General features: G+C 38.7%; 1 protein-coding gene across 1 annotated transcript in view; it reads right to left on the bottom strand.

The window, feature by feature from the left end:
• Positions 1–19,779, bottom strand: part of syngap1b (synaptic Ras GTPase activating protein 1b) — a 132,179-nt gene that overhangs the window by 74,237 nt on the left and 38,163 nt on the right. Inside the window, exon 3 of the mRNA XM_067600700.1 lies at positions 7,941–8,046. Coding sequence (XP_067456801.1) covers positions 7,941–8,046 — 106 coding nt within the window. The remainder of the gene's footprint in view (positions 1–7,940; positions 8,047–19,779) is intronic.

Genomic DNA, 19,779 nt, shown 5'->3' with positions numbered 1-19,779 from the left:
ATAAAATTGTTCTGTCATGCTCTACAACTAAGAAATATATCTAAAGTAAATCGTTTTTAATCTCTGCAGACTTGGAAAAGGTTATCCACGGCTTAATTTTCACTTCAACTCTCCTAACTGTGGCATCACAGACACACAAGTCACTCCTGGTTACATTTAGTTAGTTAGACAGATCTTTCAAAAAGCTGCTGTAGCGGCTGTAGTTAGCACCAGTTGAGATTGAGTGTCAGCTCAGGTCTTATTTTTCATTTGTGTAATCAATCCTGAGAAATTCTTTTCCATAATAATCAGTGTGGTGCTTCATCTGGCACCCTATGGAGCAGTTACAATCACACAAAAGTCATCACAGAAAAGTGATATTCTAGGATAAGATTTTTGGCTAATCAGGCGACCAAAAACCTAATTTAAGCCATAATCAAAAGCACCTGAACATGCTCTATTGCGGTACCAAAATTAAACCTTTAGACAGTTTTAAGTTTGTTTAAAAATGATGCCAAAAGAGACTTATTACATGCATAATATGCTATAACCGGGGTCTATTTGGCTTAATTTTCAAGGGCTCCACTGCACACACACAGATATAAGAAATATAGATGCTAACTGTTTGTATAGACTCATCCTCTATAAAACAGCCTGCTTGGTACTTTTACTCTGGTTTGACTGTCTTTGAAAGTCTGTGGTGACGAAGATGGGAAAAGTTTGAGAGTTTGAGAACTGAGAAAGACCAAAAACGGTACAATAAAAAAGTACGCAGATGTCATTGTTTGACATAGTTATCAGATAACTCATTTTCATTTAAGTCGAGTTACATCAAGCCTTTATTTTGGTTTAACCCTGGTTAAACACATAAATTCCACCAACTTCCAAGAACCAACTAAGTATGATTTCCAGTATGATAATGAGTAATTGTTTGCATACGCTCAAATATACAATTCAGTAAAATATTCAATGCATTCAAAACACTTTACAAAAGTGCAGCATTAATCAGACAGTCTATTGATCCAACCCGGCAGAAATGCAGCTTCATAAAGTGGTGCACTCGTTTTCAGGAGGCTTCTGTGCCAACGTCCATCAAAAGCCGTGTAGCAAAACCATTTGTATTCATTCGCAGTTCCAAAGGCAAGACAGCCAGATGATTCAGCAAATCTCTCCAAACACTAGCCTGGTTTTTTTTTTTGGGGGGGGGGGCTCAGAGACTGAATCACAGGGTTTATAAACTGTCACCCCTGCACAACACTGCTACTCTAGCTCACATTGATGTAAAATGCTTCTATTGTCATAACCCTCTAAATGAACTCTTGTCACTGATCCCAAAACACTGAAGCAGCTAATTATGCTGGTCTATATATCACTGCATTAGATTTTAAATTCATTCTTGGATTTTTCTACACTGAAAATGACAATTTAAGCACTTAAACATCTTTTAAAATGCACTTCTGTGACTCTTCCTGGGCCCACTTAATGAACCAATCAGGTTTTTCAGACTCTTCAAATTAAGTCAGATTTTTTTTTATTTATTTAGCACCAAAGCACAACAGAAGTCATCTCAAGGCACTTTTCACATAGAGCAGGTCTAGACCGTACTCTTTAATTTACAGAGACCCAACATTCCCCCCATGAGCAAGCACTTGGCGACAGCGGCAAGGAAAGAAACCTCAAGTGGAACCGGGCTCTAGGTGGGCGGCCATCTGCCTTGACTGTTTGAAATCTGAGTGAAAATGTAATAACTGCACTTACAGCCTGACAGCTTGTCAGCCCTCTAAGACCCTCACACACCACAGCAGCAGGTTAAGGTGAGCTTGGCAGGTCAGTGGATCAAGGGACATATTGCTACTGGTTGGGGTAACTTTACTGTACATTAAGGTACGATATTTCAACTGCAGCAAAGTGCTCCGAATCAACATTGAGTGTACATGTATGTAAGGCTCATTGGTGTGCTGTAATCATATAAAAGCAGAGATATGAAAGTAATTCAGCATTGTGACTTCTGCAAGGGTAGCAGCCTGGAGTTGGGTGTACTGAGAGATGGGATGCAGTATTTGAGTAGAACTGCAACGATAAGTCAATATAATGTAATGTGTCAAGATAATGGAATACTTGATCAGCATAAAATTGATGAACAACTCTCTTCTTGTATCCATTGTCAAGTTAAAATGCCAAAATTCACCAGTATCTAGATTTTATAGGCTAATATTTGCCATTAACTTAAATGACAAAAGAAGCAGTACCCATGAGGGTAGCTTGTTACAGATATACAGTAACATAGATCAAAAATTGTGGCACCCCTTCATTATGATTTTTTTTTCTCCACACCCCTCCCACATGCATGCATCTCCTTAAAGTGACTGAGTTTGTGACTAGTGACTAGAGTTTCAAACATTCACGTACATTCAGCATCACAAGTGGCTGCAACAGGATCGTAATTTATTTTCAAAAAATGAATCAAAATGTCAATAGATGCAGCCGTGTAACCTTCTCGACCCATTCCTGCAGCATAATCTACTTTTCCAATGTCCATCCGTATGCTTATTATTCCAAACAGACAGGCGGCTCTGCAAAATACAGCTAAATAACACTAGTTTTGTGTAACTTTACTGCACTCCTTGAGCCATAAGACGAAGACAGAAATGGTGCTTTTAGGTGTATTTTGGCAAAACAATGACCAGATTTAAGATGCAACTCATGAAGTGGTACCTGCCATCTCTACATGTAATATCTTATCAATCCCAAACCCTGTACAGTGTGTTCACATGTTGCGATCAAACTCGTGTCTACATGTATGCTAATTCTAAGCAGAAAAGCAAAATCGTGTAAACCCAGAGAATACAGTTATGTTACAAGTACTATTTGGTAGCTTTTTCTTGTAACTTGCAAACTATCTCATTATCTCTCAGTGGAATCACTCAAAAACTGTGTCTGAAAAGCATGCAGATGTTATGTTTATTTCAAAGAGATGTATAAAGATGTGTTTGCCCTCAAACGCAGAAGCTAAAAAGTAATGCAGTAATTCAGTAATGCAGGGAATTCATCCATATCTTTTTGTCTTAATCTTCTTGAGATGACTCATGATGCTTGTCTCAACTCTAACAACAGTGGAAAGTCACAGGAACACTTTTTTTTCTTTTCATATTTTTCCTTATTGTCTTTAATTTATTGTGTCATCTTTGTATTCTACTCTTTTTGGGGAAGGCGTACATAGCCTACGGGGCTTTGTTGAGTGGGTGAGTGGAGTAGGATGGTGTCAGGACTGTAGAGAACAGACGGAACTGGGCAAAGGCCATGTGGTAGAGGTTCAATATCTGGTATCCTTGCTGATGTTGATGCTGTATTATTTATATCTATATCTTGAAAAAATTCTATCAACAGACATAAAAAAAAGAGCCTAGAATGCCGCATCAGAGTTGAAATTCACTGTTCAAATATTGTGTGAAGGTCATACGTTGAAAAGGGCAGCAGAACAACTGCTCAGCTGAGCCTGCTTTATTACAATTGTCTGCTAAGCTGGGATGGCTACAGGAATAAGAGAGATCTGCAAGGACAAACTGAGGAGAAGGCGCTGTATGTTTAAGCCGCTGTGGCTGAAAAATTATTCAACCGAAGTTCACAACCAATCAGCTTTGTAGTGCTACAATTTTTTTTTTCTCCCTGTGGTTAAATCATTCAGATAATAAGGATTCTCTCAATAACCGAGCAGCCTTAGATGGAGTCAATGTACAATTTGAACACAAAGCATTAAAGGCCAAATTCATTAATGTGGATTATTATATCGCATTCTCCAGAGGTTAATGAGGGAGAGAGGAGGAGAAAGTGAATGTTTTCTTTTTGTTTGCCCACTGTGTATTAACTACAACAACATCATTTGAAATGAAGCATGGAGAATTGATCACCTTATAATGTTAAGGAAATTAGCCAGAAATTATACAAAGTGTCCTCAACTAACTTACTGTCCTGACTCTTACATTACAATACTGGTGGCCATGTTACCCATTAAGGGAAAGGAGAGAGTATTACTGTGAACTTTTATTATAATATTTATTGCTGAACTGTAAAATATCCTGCACATTACGTCTTTAGCACAACTCTTTAATAACTAAATTTGAGAGATCCTTACCAAAAGCTTTGTTTATATTATGTGTTTATGCTACAAAATGCATGTAAATATCATTCATCATTCTCAGAGTAATATTAAATTTGGTGTCAGCCTCAAAAATCTGTATTGGTTAGAGTCAAATCTTAATTCTATAATATTCAGTGCAACAAAATGATCAGTCATAATCACATCATACACTTGTTTCATAATAGATTTGCTCATTAGTAGTTTGCAACTAAACATAAAACAAACAGAAGAGGAAGAAACATTTTTTGTCTAGTTAAGAAAAGTCAATTTCCCCTGTCACCATCATGAAATGTTAACTAAGCCCCATATTTGCATAAAATGCTTGTGCTGCACTATAATTATCCAGCAAAATTAATGTCTTCATTATACGTTAATTACCTCCTCAACTTTAAAATGTTTTCTGGAACATTAAAGGTACGCGGAAGTGAATGAAAAAGGGAAAATGAAAACATCTGCATCAGTTGATTTGTTGTGACAGTGGTAGAGGTATCAAAAAAAAACCTATCGAGGCGTTGTACGTTTGACTAATCGCACATCGACTGTAGAGCCCAATATCTTCCATCTGAGAGTGTCACTACATAAGGCATCCAGCTGGGATTGTTGTCAAATGTCTCCATTCATCAATTTCATGTGAAAAATGCAGGTTTTTACCCCTGTGATGAATAATGAATCACAGTTGACGTATTAGTGTTGTCACAAACACATGGATGGGAGTTTAGCAGGTGCAGCAGCTGCAGTATCTCCAGTTTTTTTCTTCTCTCAGCATATGGAAATATTCTGTCCTTTTTGAATCCATTGATGATGGCTTTTTCAATTTCATTTCATTCATCATTTTGGAGGAGAATTAATGGTCTTAAATGTTTCTGAAGTGTGCTAAATGTAAGCCTCGTTTAGAGGTATATTTACACAACCTTGAAATGCATAAATTATCTTTATGGACAGACAAAAAAGCAGCATGACCCTGAGACTCACACTGTCCCTTCCAACTCACTTGACCTTGGTATTGTTTGGGTCCTGGTTACACCCCCTTAACTGATATAAATAGCTAATGTGGTCCTGTGTTGCTCAGTAGAGAGAACATAGCTCTGATACTAATTGCCATCGCTGACATTATTCAGAGTTTATTTCAAAAGAGGGCCATCCATGAAGGAAATGTATAGAATTTTGCTATTGTAGGGTTCTTTAGATAAGACCATATTATGTGCTTCAACAGTCAGAGGTTACACCTGAAAAGCTTTTCTTAGAGACAATAAAATATTGCTGCTACTATTGATATGGATAGTGGATGATACTGTAATGTATGCCTCCTCATTGTTAGATTAACGTTATTAGTGCTGAGATGTTATATATTCATTAAAAGCTCGACTTTTGGGTGCAAGCATGCTGATCTACATATTTTAGCCTGAACTTTACTCTTGTACAAGCCATAAAGATTGTGAGCTTTACTGACAGTATTGTACCTTTATTTATTGAAGGTAAGTTTGATGAGAACAAATGATCTTTTTCAGGAAACCTCCACACTCATATGGTTCCTAAGATTCAGAGAAACTGCCCAGTAAGACCACAGTCTGATCTGTTGACCACTTAGAAGCACCAGTATGGCACACACCTTCTATCTGATTACACATTAAATCTATGACAAAGTACAACATTTACACCATTACAGTTCAAAATAAACACAATATACAACATATTTTCACACAGGGACTCATTAAACAATCTTGGTGTTCAATCATCATTAACTCATTGATTTAGTATTGTCACTGAATCTACAAAACCCTCAGTTTTGTGCTTTCTTATCTTGCAGGTAACCTTCGATTGTGGACCACTAGCTGTCCCTTTGGTCCAGCTTGACACCCACTGCTAGTACTATTATTATTAGTCATATTTGCCCACTGCCACCACTATTATATTAGTCATATTTCTGTTATTTTTACTGTCGTTATTGTTATTATTGTTGTTGCTGTGCTTCTCTCTGTGTCTCTCTATCCTCTCTCCCCCTCCCTCTTTCTCTCTCAACTCAACCGGTCAAGGCAGATGGCCGCCCACCTAGAGCCTGGTTCTGCTCAAGGTTTCTTCCCATTAAGGGGAGTTTTTCCTTGCTGCTCTTGCCAAGTACTTGCTCATGGGGGAATGTTGGGTCTCTGTAAATTAAAGAGTACGGTCTAGATCTGCTCTATGTGAAAAGTGCCCTGAGATAACTTGTGTTGTGATTTGGCGCTGTACAAATAAAACTGACTTTACATGACTTCATCAGCTCAGAGACTTTATAAAAAAGGTCACGTGGTTCCCTGTAGACTTACTTACGTCAACCTCCATTTGCTTTTTTTTATTAATCTAATAATTAAATAATTAATTGCTTGCGGTCCATTAATGTCTTTTGGCTTTTTGGGCATGGGCACCACAGATGGTCCATAATGGTGTCAGTGCATTATGGCCTGCAGCATAGTATAATAAAATATGTGAATGTGTTAACAATATGCGTACACATGGGCAATATGAACTGGCATTGCTATGTCAGCATATGTCAAAACGTGTCGTGACCATGTCAACTGATGTGTCAGTGCTTGACCGCTTCGAGGTCAGACAGCCAGCCACCATGAAAACTGAGGGAAATATTTATCCAGTTGAATCAGCACAACTGTTTGGGAGGAAAGAGGCAGCAGCAACGGTAGAATCATAGACGGAGGGAGACGCAAGGGAGGCCCTTAAAATAGCTGAGTGAGACAGAGAGGTGGAAGGTGAAGGAAGAGGGAGAAACTGAGCAGGACATTTGTAGAGGGCCCAGAGAGACTGAGTCAGGCAAAAACAAACAGAGGAAGACAGCTATCAGATGGTCAGTTTCACAGAGCCCAAGGAGAGATTGAGAAGACAATACAGAGAGATAAAACTTTTAAGTTTGAGTAACTTTTAGCTGAGTAAAAACTTACCTATACAAACTTGCCTTCAATTGACTACTTATGTATGTTTATTGCACTTTAATGTCTCATTTTGAATGTCCTCTTATTCTTAATGTATCTTAATGTTTTGTTATTTTTAATGTTTCTCTTATGTGTACAGCACCTTGAGTTACAACCACTGTATTAAAAGTGCTATACAGATGAATAAACTTAAACTTAAGAGCAGATAGGAGGAAAGATGACGTGATTAAAAGCACAAAGAAAGATGTGAAAGAAAAAATGTCAGCAAAAATATAATAAGAAGTTAAATCTCTAGATAGATTGAGGAGGAAATAAAGACTTATCAACAGAAAAGACAGAAAGAGACAAAGAGCTCAAATGATGTACATGATTATGAAGTTATCAATACATGAATTTCATTCCAAAGCAAGATAACTGATGAATCACCAGGCCTGACAAAAGAATAGCAAGTCGAATTGTGGCAGACAGAAAACAGCTGCCTTAAGCCCTCATCAGATGGGATGCTTTTATCTCTGCTGTGACAGTGCTAGTAACAGAGAGAGTAATGGCTCAAAGGATGCAAAGAGCTTTACATCATTGTTGTTGCTATGCAACTATCCTATTATTATAGGCAAGTTAACCTAAAGTAATGCAGGTGATAATGTTTGTGAAAATCATAATGAACAAGAGGAAGAGAAGCTGAATTACAGTTGAGAAGAATCCATGGCATTGTCACAAAATGTTCCACATAGTTGGGCACATACTGAGTGGGCTGGAATGTACAAAAATGCTACCAAAAAATTTAACTGGATTTGATCCTGTGAGACAAATGACAAAAAAACAACCGCTGGAAGTACCTTCATTAAGATCTCGGTAAGAATATTTTCAAATGAAAGCCTGATGTTAAATGTTTGTCAGCTCACCCATCTCGGGATGGTGCCTTCCCTCAACAGGAACGCTGACTGTCCGCCGCAGTAGCTTGTTCCTGTGAGACTCTGAGCGCCTCTCGCGCATCAGCAAAGGGTGTACCTGCACAGAGAGAGCACAAGGTCAAAACACAAACACACCCTCCTCAAGAACTGCATCCTGAAGTACTGTACAGAATATCAATACACAAGTGCACCCTCTGTCCTTCTCTTTGTTGCATGAGATAAATCATTCTGTGTCACATTATGCTTAAAAAAAATTACTGCAATACAGTTAGAGTTAGAGCTGTGGAGGACAGCTTTGGCAAAAAATTATGTTAGATATTAATTATGGACAGGAAATGATTATCTGAGAATTATGAAAATGATCGAGAGTAAACAGATTACAAAACACATGAAAAATAGATGTATGATAAGCACATATAATATTTCAAAAATGATGAATGAACTGATAAACTTCTGTGAAAGCAACTTTCAACAGCAATGAAACCGAAAAAAAAAAAAAAATCATCCAAAGATAATGAACATAAGAACAGATGCAATCCACATGCCACCAGTTGCGTCATGTTTTTCAAACGTATTAGCACATTGTTATCATTCAACAAAAGTAAAAGTTGAGAGAATGGCTTATCTGCAAATAGACAAAGCTGAGATGCGTTTTAAAGATATCATCCACCACAGCAGTTCATAGCATGATACATTATGTCTGATCTGGAAGAGCTGAAAGCTGAAAGCAAAAAAGAAAACTAAAAATATAAAGAAAAAATAAACCACACTTCACAGCTCTGTCAACTTTGGCCCCACAGTCCCTGAATTCATAAAAGTGAGACTTGAGGGAAAATAAATGGGAGAATGTGCCACACTAATCAGAAACACTAGTCCTTTTGAAACATCAGTTACACTCAGAATATACAGTGTGCAAGACAAAATACACAACCATAAATCTTGTCTCAACACCAATGCTAGTACGTTGTTGGTGTTGAGCCCTAGTACACCAAGAAATACACAAAATAATAATAAAACACGATGTCTGAAATTCATTTCGAAATATGATACTGTGATGCATAGATATCAACATTTGTAAATTTCCCACAGCTTCCTGCACATTTACAGCGCTATTAATCAAGAATAAATAAACAATGGATCAAATGTGACAAACCCACAGAGAATTATCACTCAACTCTGCAGTCAATCCCATTTTCGACTGCAGTAGACTGAGATTTTTCTCAGGAGCAGGTGAAGACAAGAAGAGTTAATATCGGATTTAAATTCCTAATGTGAACATAAACACAACTCCAAGTGTGTGAAAATGTTGCACACATCTGCCAGATGTGTAAACAGTAAATTATTAAGGTGTTGCGTGTTGATATATTGGCTGCAACATATTTCTAGAGTGATAATATACAGTATGTAATGGATGTGTATTTGAGCTTGTTGTGTTGTGCACCCAAGCGACCAAAAAAACCATTACTGCAGCTTTAATAAATGCTGAATAAATGATGAATTTAAAGTGATTTCAAACATGGATATAAGTATAGCCCTTTAAATGGGGGCATGTTAGCTTTTTGTGATTTTCTGTTATTTATAAGGTTGGATATCCATGCTAAACATGGTCAAAGTTCCAAAACTTGAGGTTACGGTATATAGAAATGCTCCCTTTGCAACGTATTTTTCTACCTGTTTTCTACCTGACGTCAGATCGTTGCCTATAAACTGCTGTCTGTTCCAAAGCCTTGGTTGCGAAGGTTGGTATTAAGGTTGTTCCATGTCTTGTTTGCGTTGTCCACTCTCATATTTTCAGATTGGATTTCGGCTTGAACATGTACAAATGTATCTGAGTGGACATTTCCAGTAAAGAACGAGAAAAAGTAGTGAAATCCTACTACTATAATTCGTTGTTTAGTGCTACAGCTGTAGCACATTGGACATATGAACGCACACTCACAAACGCACATAAATGCACATATCTCTACTGCAATAATCTAGTTAGACCAGCAAAGCAGAAGATGCTTCACATACAGCATCAAAAATCTTGTTTATATGACTCTCATATTTTCAGATTGGATTTCGGCTTGAACATGTACAAATGTATGTGAGTGGACATTTCAAGTAAAGAACGAGAAAAAGTAGTGAAATCCTACTACTATAACTCGTTGATTCGTTTGCTGAGGAGCAGCGTCCAAGAGCTGGCCAATCAGAACAGAGTAGGCTCCTTAGAAGAGGGGCCTTAAAGAGACAGGAGCTAAAACTGCCTGTTTCAGACAGAGGCTGAACCGAGGGGCTGAGCAGGTATAAGATTAATAAGGATCTTTTTTTTCCAACTCTAAATCAAGCAAAGATATTCCAGTAGAGCCCCAGAATAAAATATAGACCTGTAAATGTGTATAATATGTCCCCTTTAAAAGTGAACTGCAGTCACTGTCCTCTGTTTGTCCTTACTGACATAAAGTCAAGGAGTCTCTGGAAACGATAGCAGCCTTGTTTGTTCTCATACGATACTGCTGTGCTTTTGACTGTGTCCTTTTGAAACTACTGACTAACAGAAATGCAACGTCGGGACATAAAAGAGCTGGTGTGAACACAGAGAGCTAGTGTCAGAAGGTGGTACTAACTGCAGAGAGTAGTGCAGGATAGTGCAGCCTAGGGGGTTTTGGGGAGAAGCCAACAACAGTGAAGGACACTAGCAGGTCACACTGAGCCATATGTCCCACAAGACAGCAGAGTGCCACTCACTCTAAAGGAGTGCTGTTAAGATGAAAGAGTGTGTGTGTGTGTGTGTGTGTGTGTTCGTGTGTGTTTTTGCATGCTTTTGAGTGATTTGTGTTTGTGCTCCCCTGCATCTGAGTATGCACAAAAACTACTATATGGTAGTTACAGATGTGTGTCCATCAAAGCGAGGGCACATAAAAATTTAATGCAGACACTGCTCCACTTCAAGCTACTAATATTCTCCACTACCACGCTACAGCTGTAGCACATTGGACACATGAACGCACACTCACAAACGCACATAAATGCACATATCTCTACTGCAATAATCTAGTTAGACCAGCAAAGCAGAAGATGCTTCACATCACAGCATCAAAAATCTTGTTTATATGAGTCTCTTTATCCAACTTAATCACAGACAAACATCATAAATCAACTGCTTATGTGATTACTCTATGTAGCTGGTTGTGCAAAGTGCACAAAACTACATTTTAATGCAGTCTTTTCTTGGTACCAACATATTGCTTGTTATGATGAAATTACAGGACAACCTCCCTGATGAAAAATATATTAAGCAGCATCCATTCTTTATGAGTCCAGTATGAGACTGCAGAGAGCATGTATGTTAATTTACTCGGAGAATTTACCGTGGGACACGCTTATGGAACAAATTACCAGATGATCTACGAATAGCCCCAACTTCGACTGCCTTTAAGAGCAGGCTTTAAACCCTTTTATTCTCTGCTGCCTTCTAATGTTGCGTTTATCACCTATATTCACTTATTTATATATAGTATTTATCTTAATAAGAATAAGAGGCAATCACATGATTGCCTCTTATTCTGTACACGTTTAAATTTTCTTTTACATTTTCTTTCTTCACTATTTTAAAGTCTTTTTTTATTTTTTAAATGAACATAAAGCACTTTGGCATTGCCTTAAGTGTATGAATTGTGCTTTATAAATAAACTTGCCTTGCCTTGAGTCTCCCTTTTGTTCAGGCAGTTCTGTGTTGAGAGGTTTTGGTATTTGTCAGGGTTTTTTGTTTTTTTTTGTCTCACTAGCGCTCTGCCACTCCATCAGTACTGGTCCAATGCAAGACACCTACAACTAATAACCAAAATCTTTAGTTGCCTATTTTCCTATTACAAATTACCACCACTTGGATGTAGTGTTATTGATCATTTAGTAAGAATTAGAAGTGGGCAATATGGATAAAATCATATTTATCACAGTTTACAATAGCATAATACCCCAAGAGATATAAGATTAATAGCTACCAGGGTAAAAACAGTATAGTAAATTGACATGGTCTCGCATTATTTCTATCACCATACTGTCAAGCCCTATTAAGAATATCCCTCTTACCAGGGTGACATTATTAGACAAGAAAGAAAACTAAGACACTCAGCTTCCATCTAAATCCAAGTCTTCTTAGTGCATCCTGCTTCAATTTGAAACCAAGTCTCGTCAGTGCACACAGCTTCTCTCTAACCCTCTTTTAATTCTCTCTGCAAGATTAATGTAGGAAACCGCAGCAGAGAGTGGCCGAGCACTCTGTTCGACTAATTGAATATGTTTTAGTGCCAATGAATAACAGTAAACCTGAATTAACCTCACATTCTACCAGCTCTTCATTGATCAGGAGCAATAAGAAAGCCACAGTTGCATACTGTAGCTTTATTGCGACCATGTTGCTTTATAGTCTTTCTAAACATAATATAATCGACAAAGTAGTTTCATAATGCCTGACTGAGCACTGTGCCAGCCCTGACTCCATGACAGAGAAATCAGGAGGAGAGTATGGAGGAGTTGCAAACTTAGATCCCAGGTAATCTCGCTGAATGGTTTTGCAGCTATTGAAGGGATAGTAGTGATTTTCAGCAGGGTTAAAGTGATGTTTCTCTCTGTCCAGATTTTCAGCTGTTGCCATGGAATCCAGAGGAGACAAATGGGCTGCATTTACTTTTATCTACTGTATGAGTTGTGAGAGGGTTACAAAATACATGTTTGGTAAGCTAAGGCTTAGCTTTTTTGCTTTTTTCCATACAGATCAACAAAATCAGCTCTGTCTCTCTACATACTGGAATCTAAATAAGAGGGTGCAAACATGTATTTCACAACATGAGCTGTACACAAATGTCTAGAATGATCCATGAGCTAAATTAAATCCATGACTGTTAAAAAAGTTAAATTCTTGACTAGCCATCTTGATGTCAACACTACCCAATTACAAGGAGCTAAATATGGTAATTTTCCTCAATCACATCTGCTTGAACAAGAACAAGCCCACTCATTCTCTCCCCTACTGTTGCCCTGCTCAGTGCAATTCATCACTGACAACTTGACTCACAGAAAAGACCCAGAATACCTTTTTACCCCCCACCCTGACACATCAGCCCACCAGTAAGCATCCCATCTCCACTTAGAGTGGGGGGGACACCTGGAAACTATTTTTACTCTGCATGTGGCAGAATTTGATTGGTCAGATGTCGCAGAGTTTGCAGCTGAAGACATAACACTGGCTCTCTGGGGTTGCCATGAGTGGGCACAGGAAGCTGGCAGACCTGCACTCAGCATCAACAGAGAACAGAGAGGCAGCATTAGACTACCTCACTGACTTTTAACCATATCAGATAGTACACCTTAAAAACAAACCTAATGGAACAATTTAATTTAAAACACAATATGCCACTGCTAAAATAATTACTGTTGAAAGACCTGGTATGGTGTCACCTACAGGCCGCAATATCCATAACACTCTACTAGAAAGAATAAACGACATACTAACAATTCTTAAAGCCAGTGCACACATGAAATGAACTGGAGTTTTTACTTATTCCACTGCCAAACTTGAAGGTGGCACAAAAAGTCAGCTGTGATAGCTACGTGAGATGCAATAATTGGTACAACTGGAATAATGACTCACACTTTTGGACAGTATCTTCTCAAAGTTATGGTCTTTCATGGTCTTTCACTTGCTGGAAAGTGATGGAAGTAGTTGCGAGAAGGATGAAGTTAAAATCCTGCATACTTTCTCACCTCTGCACACCTGCCAAGCATCTGTCTGACATTCTGACATCAAAAAGGTGAGGGTGGGGAGGGGGTTGCAGCACTATGCGATGAAGCCTTTCATTTTTGAAGCCTTTAGAGCCTTACCAGTAGTGGGACTAACAATGTCAAGTTTATCCTGAGACAGGTGCTGGAGGAACAGCCATGCGGTCATTAAAATCAAAAATGACTCTCTGTAAAAGCATGCATCTAATCAGCAAATCTCATGGCAATCTGCCCTTTAGATTTGAATAATTCTTGTGCCTGATGTTGGCACTAGAAGAAAGGTCATAGTGTTACTAGAAACACCTCTAGAAAACCATCTGCGGACCATTAATATCGCCAACAAATTTCATAGAGATACAGAAATATAGCTTTAAAGATACCTTGAAAGGCACTAATGTGTTGAACAAGGTTCGACGGAAGGTCAGGGGCTTACTAAATCAGGAATCATTATCTGGGAGCCATAAATATCCCTACCAAGCAGCAGCTTGAGGCTAAAGCAAATGCGTTAAGTACTTCAAAGTTCAATACCACTGATGGATGCTGGATGCTGGTTCCAAAAAATCCCTGGCTACAATTGACTACTGTTTCAATTGATAAATTTGGCCCTCTAATAAGTTTGCTTGTGGTCATTTTAGAAATGATTGCTCCGTTAATAAGATTTGAAGACTTATAGTAGCTTTGATGTCAGTTTTGATGTGGGCGTTGATTGCCAGCTGTGAATGACAGTTCACTCATCTGCTGCTCTCCCTGGCTCCAGGACTCATACTGAGTAGGACTACTTATTGCAATATGTTACTAGATTATAATACCTGCCCTGTTAGCACAATCTAAATAAAGTAGCTAACCTTAGCCCAAGTGTGCGTCGGTATGTGCGTTTCCAGAGCGTGAACGGCAACACACTGCACTCCTTATTTGGAAGGTCCTGGAGAAGATGCCACCAACCATATGTAGCAACTCTGGGCTTCTACTGGCTCCAATGCAAACCAATGCGTAACGTTACACCTTGCAATATCCATCTTTATACAGTCAAGAATCCCCACCAAGTGTGGCCAGTATTAGGGTATCTTGTTCTGGATGGGCTAGACTCTTCACAAGGCAAAAAAACGTTAATCTCGGAGCACCCTGGTAGCTGAGTGGTTACTGTGCATGCCACATGACTGCAGAGTCCGTGGTTCAACTGCAGCTAGGGACCCTTGTTGCATGTCATGCCCTTCCCTTGCTTCCTGTCTGCTTATCTATTATCAGCTACCCATTAAAAGCAAAAATTTGACAGCAGAAGATGTTGCCATAATCTGAAACAGTTAACAAAGAGTAAAGGCTTCAATTAATCTACATTATAAAAACTATAACATAAAGGAGCAGAAAAACCAAGTGAAACAGACCAGAAATGACGTGTTTGGATTTCAGCCAAACACAAAGCTGCAGAGAGACACTTTACTGTATCGCAAATGGGTAAAATATCTTGTTTACTCACTGTCCATACACTATCATTCTCTTTACGTAAATGATCACACTTTTGTAACACACTGTACAAAAGTACATTGTACAAGTACTGTACCAGTTCTCATAACTTATCTGGGGTTTGTCTCTAATTAAAGTAACCTGTAGATGAGTGTGTACACCCAATAAAAGTACATTACAATGCTTCATCACAAAATAAGTCTTGTAATGAATCAAACTAAAATGTAAGAATATTTTAATATTTCATTTAAGGTGCTGGGCCATGTTTGGGTTCTGTTGACACTAGTGGTGCAGCAATCAATTTCATCCAATTTGAATTGTAAATTGTATGCCTGATGGACTTAAGCATCCGTGACGACTATTGTAATGGGCAGAATTGAAATCGATCCATTTTTTATTAGAATTTTAACAATGAGACAATTAAAAATGAACACACTCATTAAATTTCAGTCAGGAGCTGCAAACACTGTACCACATTGTATAAAACAGATATCTGCCTTACATGGAGAAAAAGGGATGGATAAAAGGATGGTAGTGTTGGATGAGGGAGGCTGAGATGGTGGTGGAGGAAGAAAGGGAGAAAGGAGAAGGAGGGAAGGGACTGCCATTGATCTGAAGAGGGAGGAGGGTGTTTTTGTTCAGCTTGGCAGGTTGAGTTGAGCAATGCTGCAGGCTGGCTAGCCCATATGTCACTACTGCTTCCTCAGGCCCAGCTGTGAGGAGCAGGGGAATATGGTGGGACTCTGTGTATGGTTGTGTGGATGTGAGAAAGAGAGAGAGAGAGAGATTACATGTCTCTGCAAGAAAGACACAAAAGTGTGGGAGTGTGTATGTGTGTGTGAGACTGCAAGAAATAGAGTGTGTAATGTGTGAAAACTGTGCAATCCATTATTTCTTAACGGGGCAGTAATCAAACACCGCTGGCTGTCTAACTCTGGCTCAAACACAAAAAAACACACATATACACACACATACACAAACACACAAACAAACACATGAACCTGCATTAGGACACGCATGCAGGCAATAACAAAAATTTGGCCACACACCTGCACAGACAGAAATAAATTTCACCTCAGCAGATCACACACGCACACACAGCTCCGTGCATAATGATAGGCAGCTGAGCTAGCCAAAAGCACGATTTGTCCTTCAGGCATTGGTAACATCCTTTCACGGACAGATGTTCCTCCTCCTCCTGACCTCAGGCACTGGCTACAGAGTTCATAAAACACACAGTGATCCTACTCTCAGAAATACATATATACACAAACAAATATACAATGCTAAAGCCAATAGGGCTGACATTTTGAGCATGTTCGGCCTTTCAGACACAGAACTAATCTTATGTGCAGAGCAAAACCAACAATAAATTAATGTACTTACAAGGATTGTGTGTGTATCCAAAGCCTGACTGCCTATTTACAGAGCTTCACTGGCTTGTTGTGCTACATATCACAACCTCTTGACTTTGTATTAAAGTTATTTACAATGCACTACATTGTACATTGTGAACCACGTAAGCACAGTAGCATCTGTCATCTACATGGAACTACTCTCTGGAGACTAAAAATGTGATTGCTGTTATTAGTCTTTGGAGCCATTTTTAAACAAACTACCATGCCCATTATCTTTGTGATGAAAGAACATGTCACTCAGTGCAACAGTGTGGCTCACTGACATATTTTTAATAGTACTTTGACAACAACAGAGGTCTACGGCACAGAGGAATAAGATATATCAGGTTTTGGATACACACACAATACTTGTAAGTAGATCTGTTCATTGTTGGTGTGATATACAGTACTGCAGATGTAGGCTACTATATATACTGTAGGATGTTGGCTATAGTGCAGGGAAATTTGACTTAATGTTCCATGTAACCCCAAAGGAATTTAATCTTTTTTTTTTTTTAACTCATGGAATACTGTATTGTCTTCAACTGATGTGAAAACGTAAAAATGCTAAAAAACAGAGTAAAAGGTAACATGCAAACACCATAATTTGATGTAAATAAGCAGGGAACTCACATTATAAACTGTGACCTGCCTCAGTGTGCACAAAATGCGTAGTGAGCAATATTAAGTGTCACTTACAGTTACAGCTTGAAAAAAGTATAATAGTGAGGGCTGAGAGGAAAACGACAGAAACAACCGCCTAGCTAGTTGCTTGCAAAGTAAAGTATTTTTGCTTTTCTACAATTGTAAATGTAGTGAAAATTAATAATACTTTGGATGTAAATTATAGTTACAGTGGTTCATTGCCTTAACTCGTACATGTTAAGTTCATAGAAAAGTTCATATTACCCCTAAGTGTCCACATCCCAGAGAGACAGACCTGGCAAAGTACAATTCTTCTTAATAAAAATGATAAATGGCAGAGGATTGCTTTTAAGGTCATTGAGATCTGGCAGTTGCTCTTGGTAAGTTGGCAGGAGACAAATTACTGTAGGCCTAGTTTTCCTCTTTCTCTCGGTGCCTCCAAGGTATTAAAGAAAAAAAAACGGTACACTATCCACAGGGAGAGGCGAATTAATCAGAATGCTGAGATAAAAGCCATTTCAACCCTTGTATGTACAGGATGACCTTTTGAAAAAGGGTTTATTTCTGAATGAGTGACAATTTTTACCTATATGGCATGTAATAGTTACTCAAATACTAAGACTTCTTTTGTTAAAATCACCTGAAGGGTTCAGGTCAGCCATTTTACTAAAACAATCAACCTTTTCTTCTGAGTGTCACTGCCCACCTGCATTTATTACATAATTAATCCTTCCAACTCCCACACAAAAGCCACCGAAATGTGCTCTCCAGGGTCATAAGCAAACACACTATCCACCTCCGAGCCACTCTTCATGCACTGTGACAACAGCTACAGGCTAAAGCCACCAAGGTGCTTTGGCTTGTTTGCAGACCGGCTCATGCACTAATGCTTTCAAATTCAGTATCAAAGCTGCAAATGGGACCCCCAACGTAGTACAAAGGAACACTTTTAACAGAGAGGAAAATGTACTCAACAATCATAGTTATCTCAAATTGCTGAAGTACAACATCTACTTCTCTGTTATTTCACAGCTCCTTCTAACATTTGCAGGCTAAACAAGGCTTGTGCCGCCCGTAATCTTTTCTTGCGTGACACTGGCACAGTTGGGGGAGTGCAGCCCGGACACATGACTTGGGGGACAGGGCACTGGTGCGTGGCGGCGGAGTATGAAACTCTGTCATCTCAGATTAATGTTAGATGAGAGGAGGAGGAAGAGGGGAGGATGGCAAGCAGCCATCGCTGCCAGCCCTCTCACTCCCCCTACAGGACAGAAAGAGGCAGAGCAGCCTACCAAGAGATGGAGGAAAATGGGAGTTAGGGGAATGAAAACTCACAGATCAAGATCTCACAGATTATCAAAAAAGTCAAAGAAATTCATTTTTTCATCATTGCCTGCATAGAAATTTCCAGCCCAGTTTTTCCCAAGTGCTCTATAACTGTCTACTTCATTAACAAAATTCTAATTCTTAAACAACTGCAAATGTCTTTAAATGTGTTCAGTATCAAAAGAAGTGGAATATGATCCAGTTACTACATTAGAGGTCCAAAGTCAAACTATTATCAATCATCAATCAGTCTATGAATCTGTTTAAAATTCACATGATGACTGGGTTAACGCACAGCTGCTCACACAATGCTTAAATCTTCTCTGTCTTGTTTCTGCTGCAACCACAATGCATGCATTAGTGCTCAAACACATAAAGCAAAAGAGTGCTAACTGCAAAATGTAAATATGCAATCATATGAGAGCTGCGACGATTGGTCGATTAATCAATTAGTCGAGCTATGAATCGGCAACAACTGTGATAATCAATTAATGGTGGTAGTTTTTAAGCAAACATGGCGAATAAATCACTGGTTTCAGCTTCTGAAATACAAATACTTTCTGTTTTTCTTACTTTTTTATGACAGTAAACTTCTTCGGGTTTGGGAAGCTGTGATGGGCATTTTCCACAGCTTGCTGACATTTTGTGGACCATTATGATTAATCCAGAAGAGAATTGGTTGACTATTCAATACACTAAGTGTCATTTTTTGGTGCTTCAGGCTCCATGCTCACTTATTTTCTAGGTAATACAGCTCCATGTTTCTTGCTCAGACTGCACTGGAAATAATTTCTACCGATCACACACAGTAGTCCAAGGGAGACAGCATAGAAGTCCCATTTGGTTGCGACAACTGAATGACAGTTTAAAAAAAAAATAGCAAAAGAGGGAACTGTAATTATACGCAGCATGTTTTATGTTATTTTTTATTTCACAAGAGTTTTTGGCTAGACTGCAACAGCAGAGCCAGCCCTACAGCCGCGAATGTCTGTCACTGACTGAGTAATGAAGTTACACAATCGGTCAACCGAAACTAAGTATCCCATGATGCATTTTGTACCAACCAAGCACTTCTGTGTTCATGGTAAATAAAATAAAAAGCAATATAACAACATTACATTTACAAATGCAAACTTTACACTCATGAAACACACTGTATTGGGGTCATTTACACTCAGCATTTATGATCAACTTGATAGTTTCTGCATTAAAACTATTTTCGGGTTGTGGGTAAGTGATAT

Source organism: Thunnus thynnus, chromosome 10 (genome assembly GCF_963924715.1).
Source record: "Thunnus thynnus chromosome 10, fThuThy2.1, whole genome shotgun sequence".
Taxonomy (NCBI): Eukaryota; Metazoa; Chordata; class Actinopteri; order Scombriformes; family Scombridae; genus Thunnus; species Thunnus thynnus.
The sequence above is the reverse complement of the archived record's forward strand: the minus strand, read 5'-3'. Positions and strand labels throughout refer to the sequence as shown.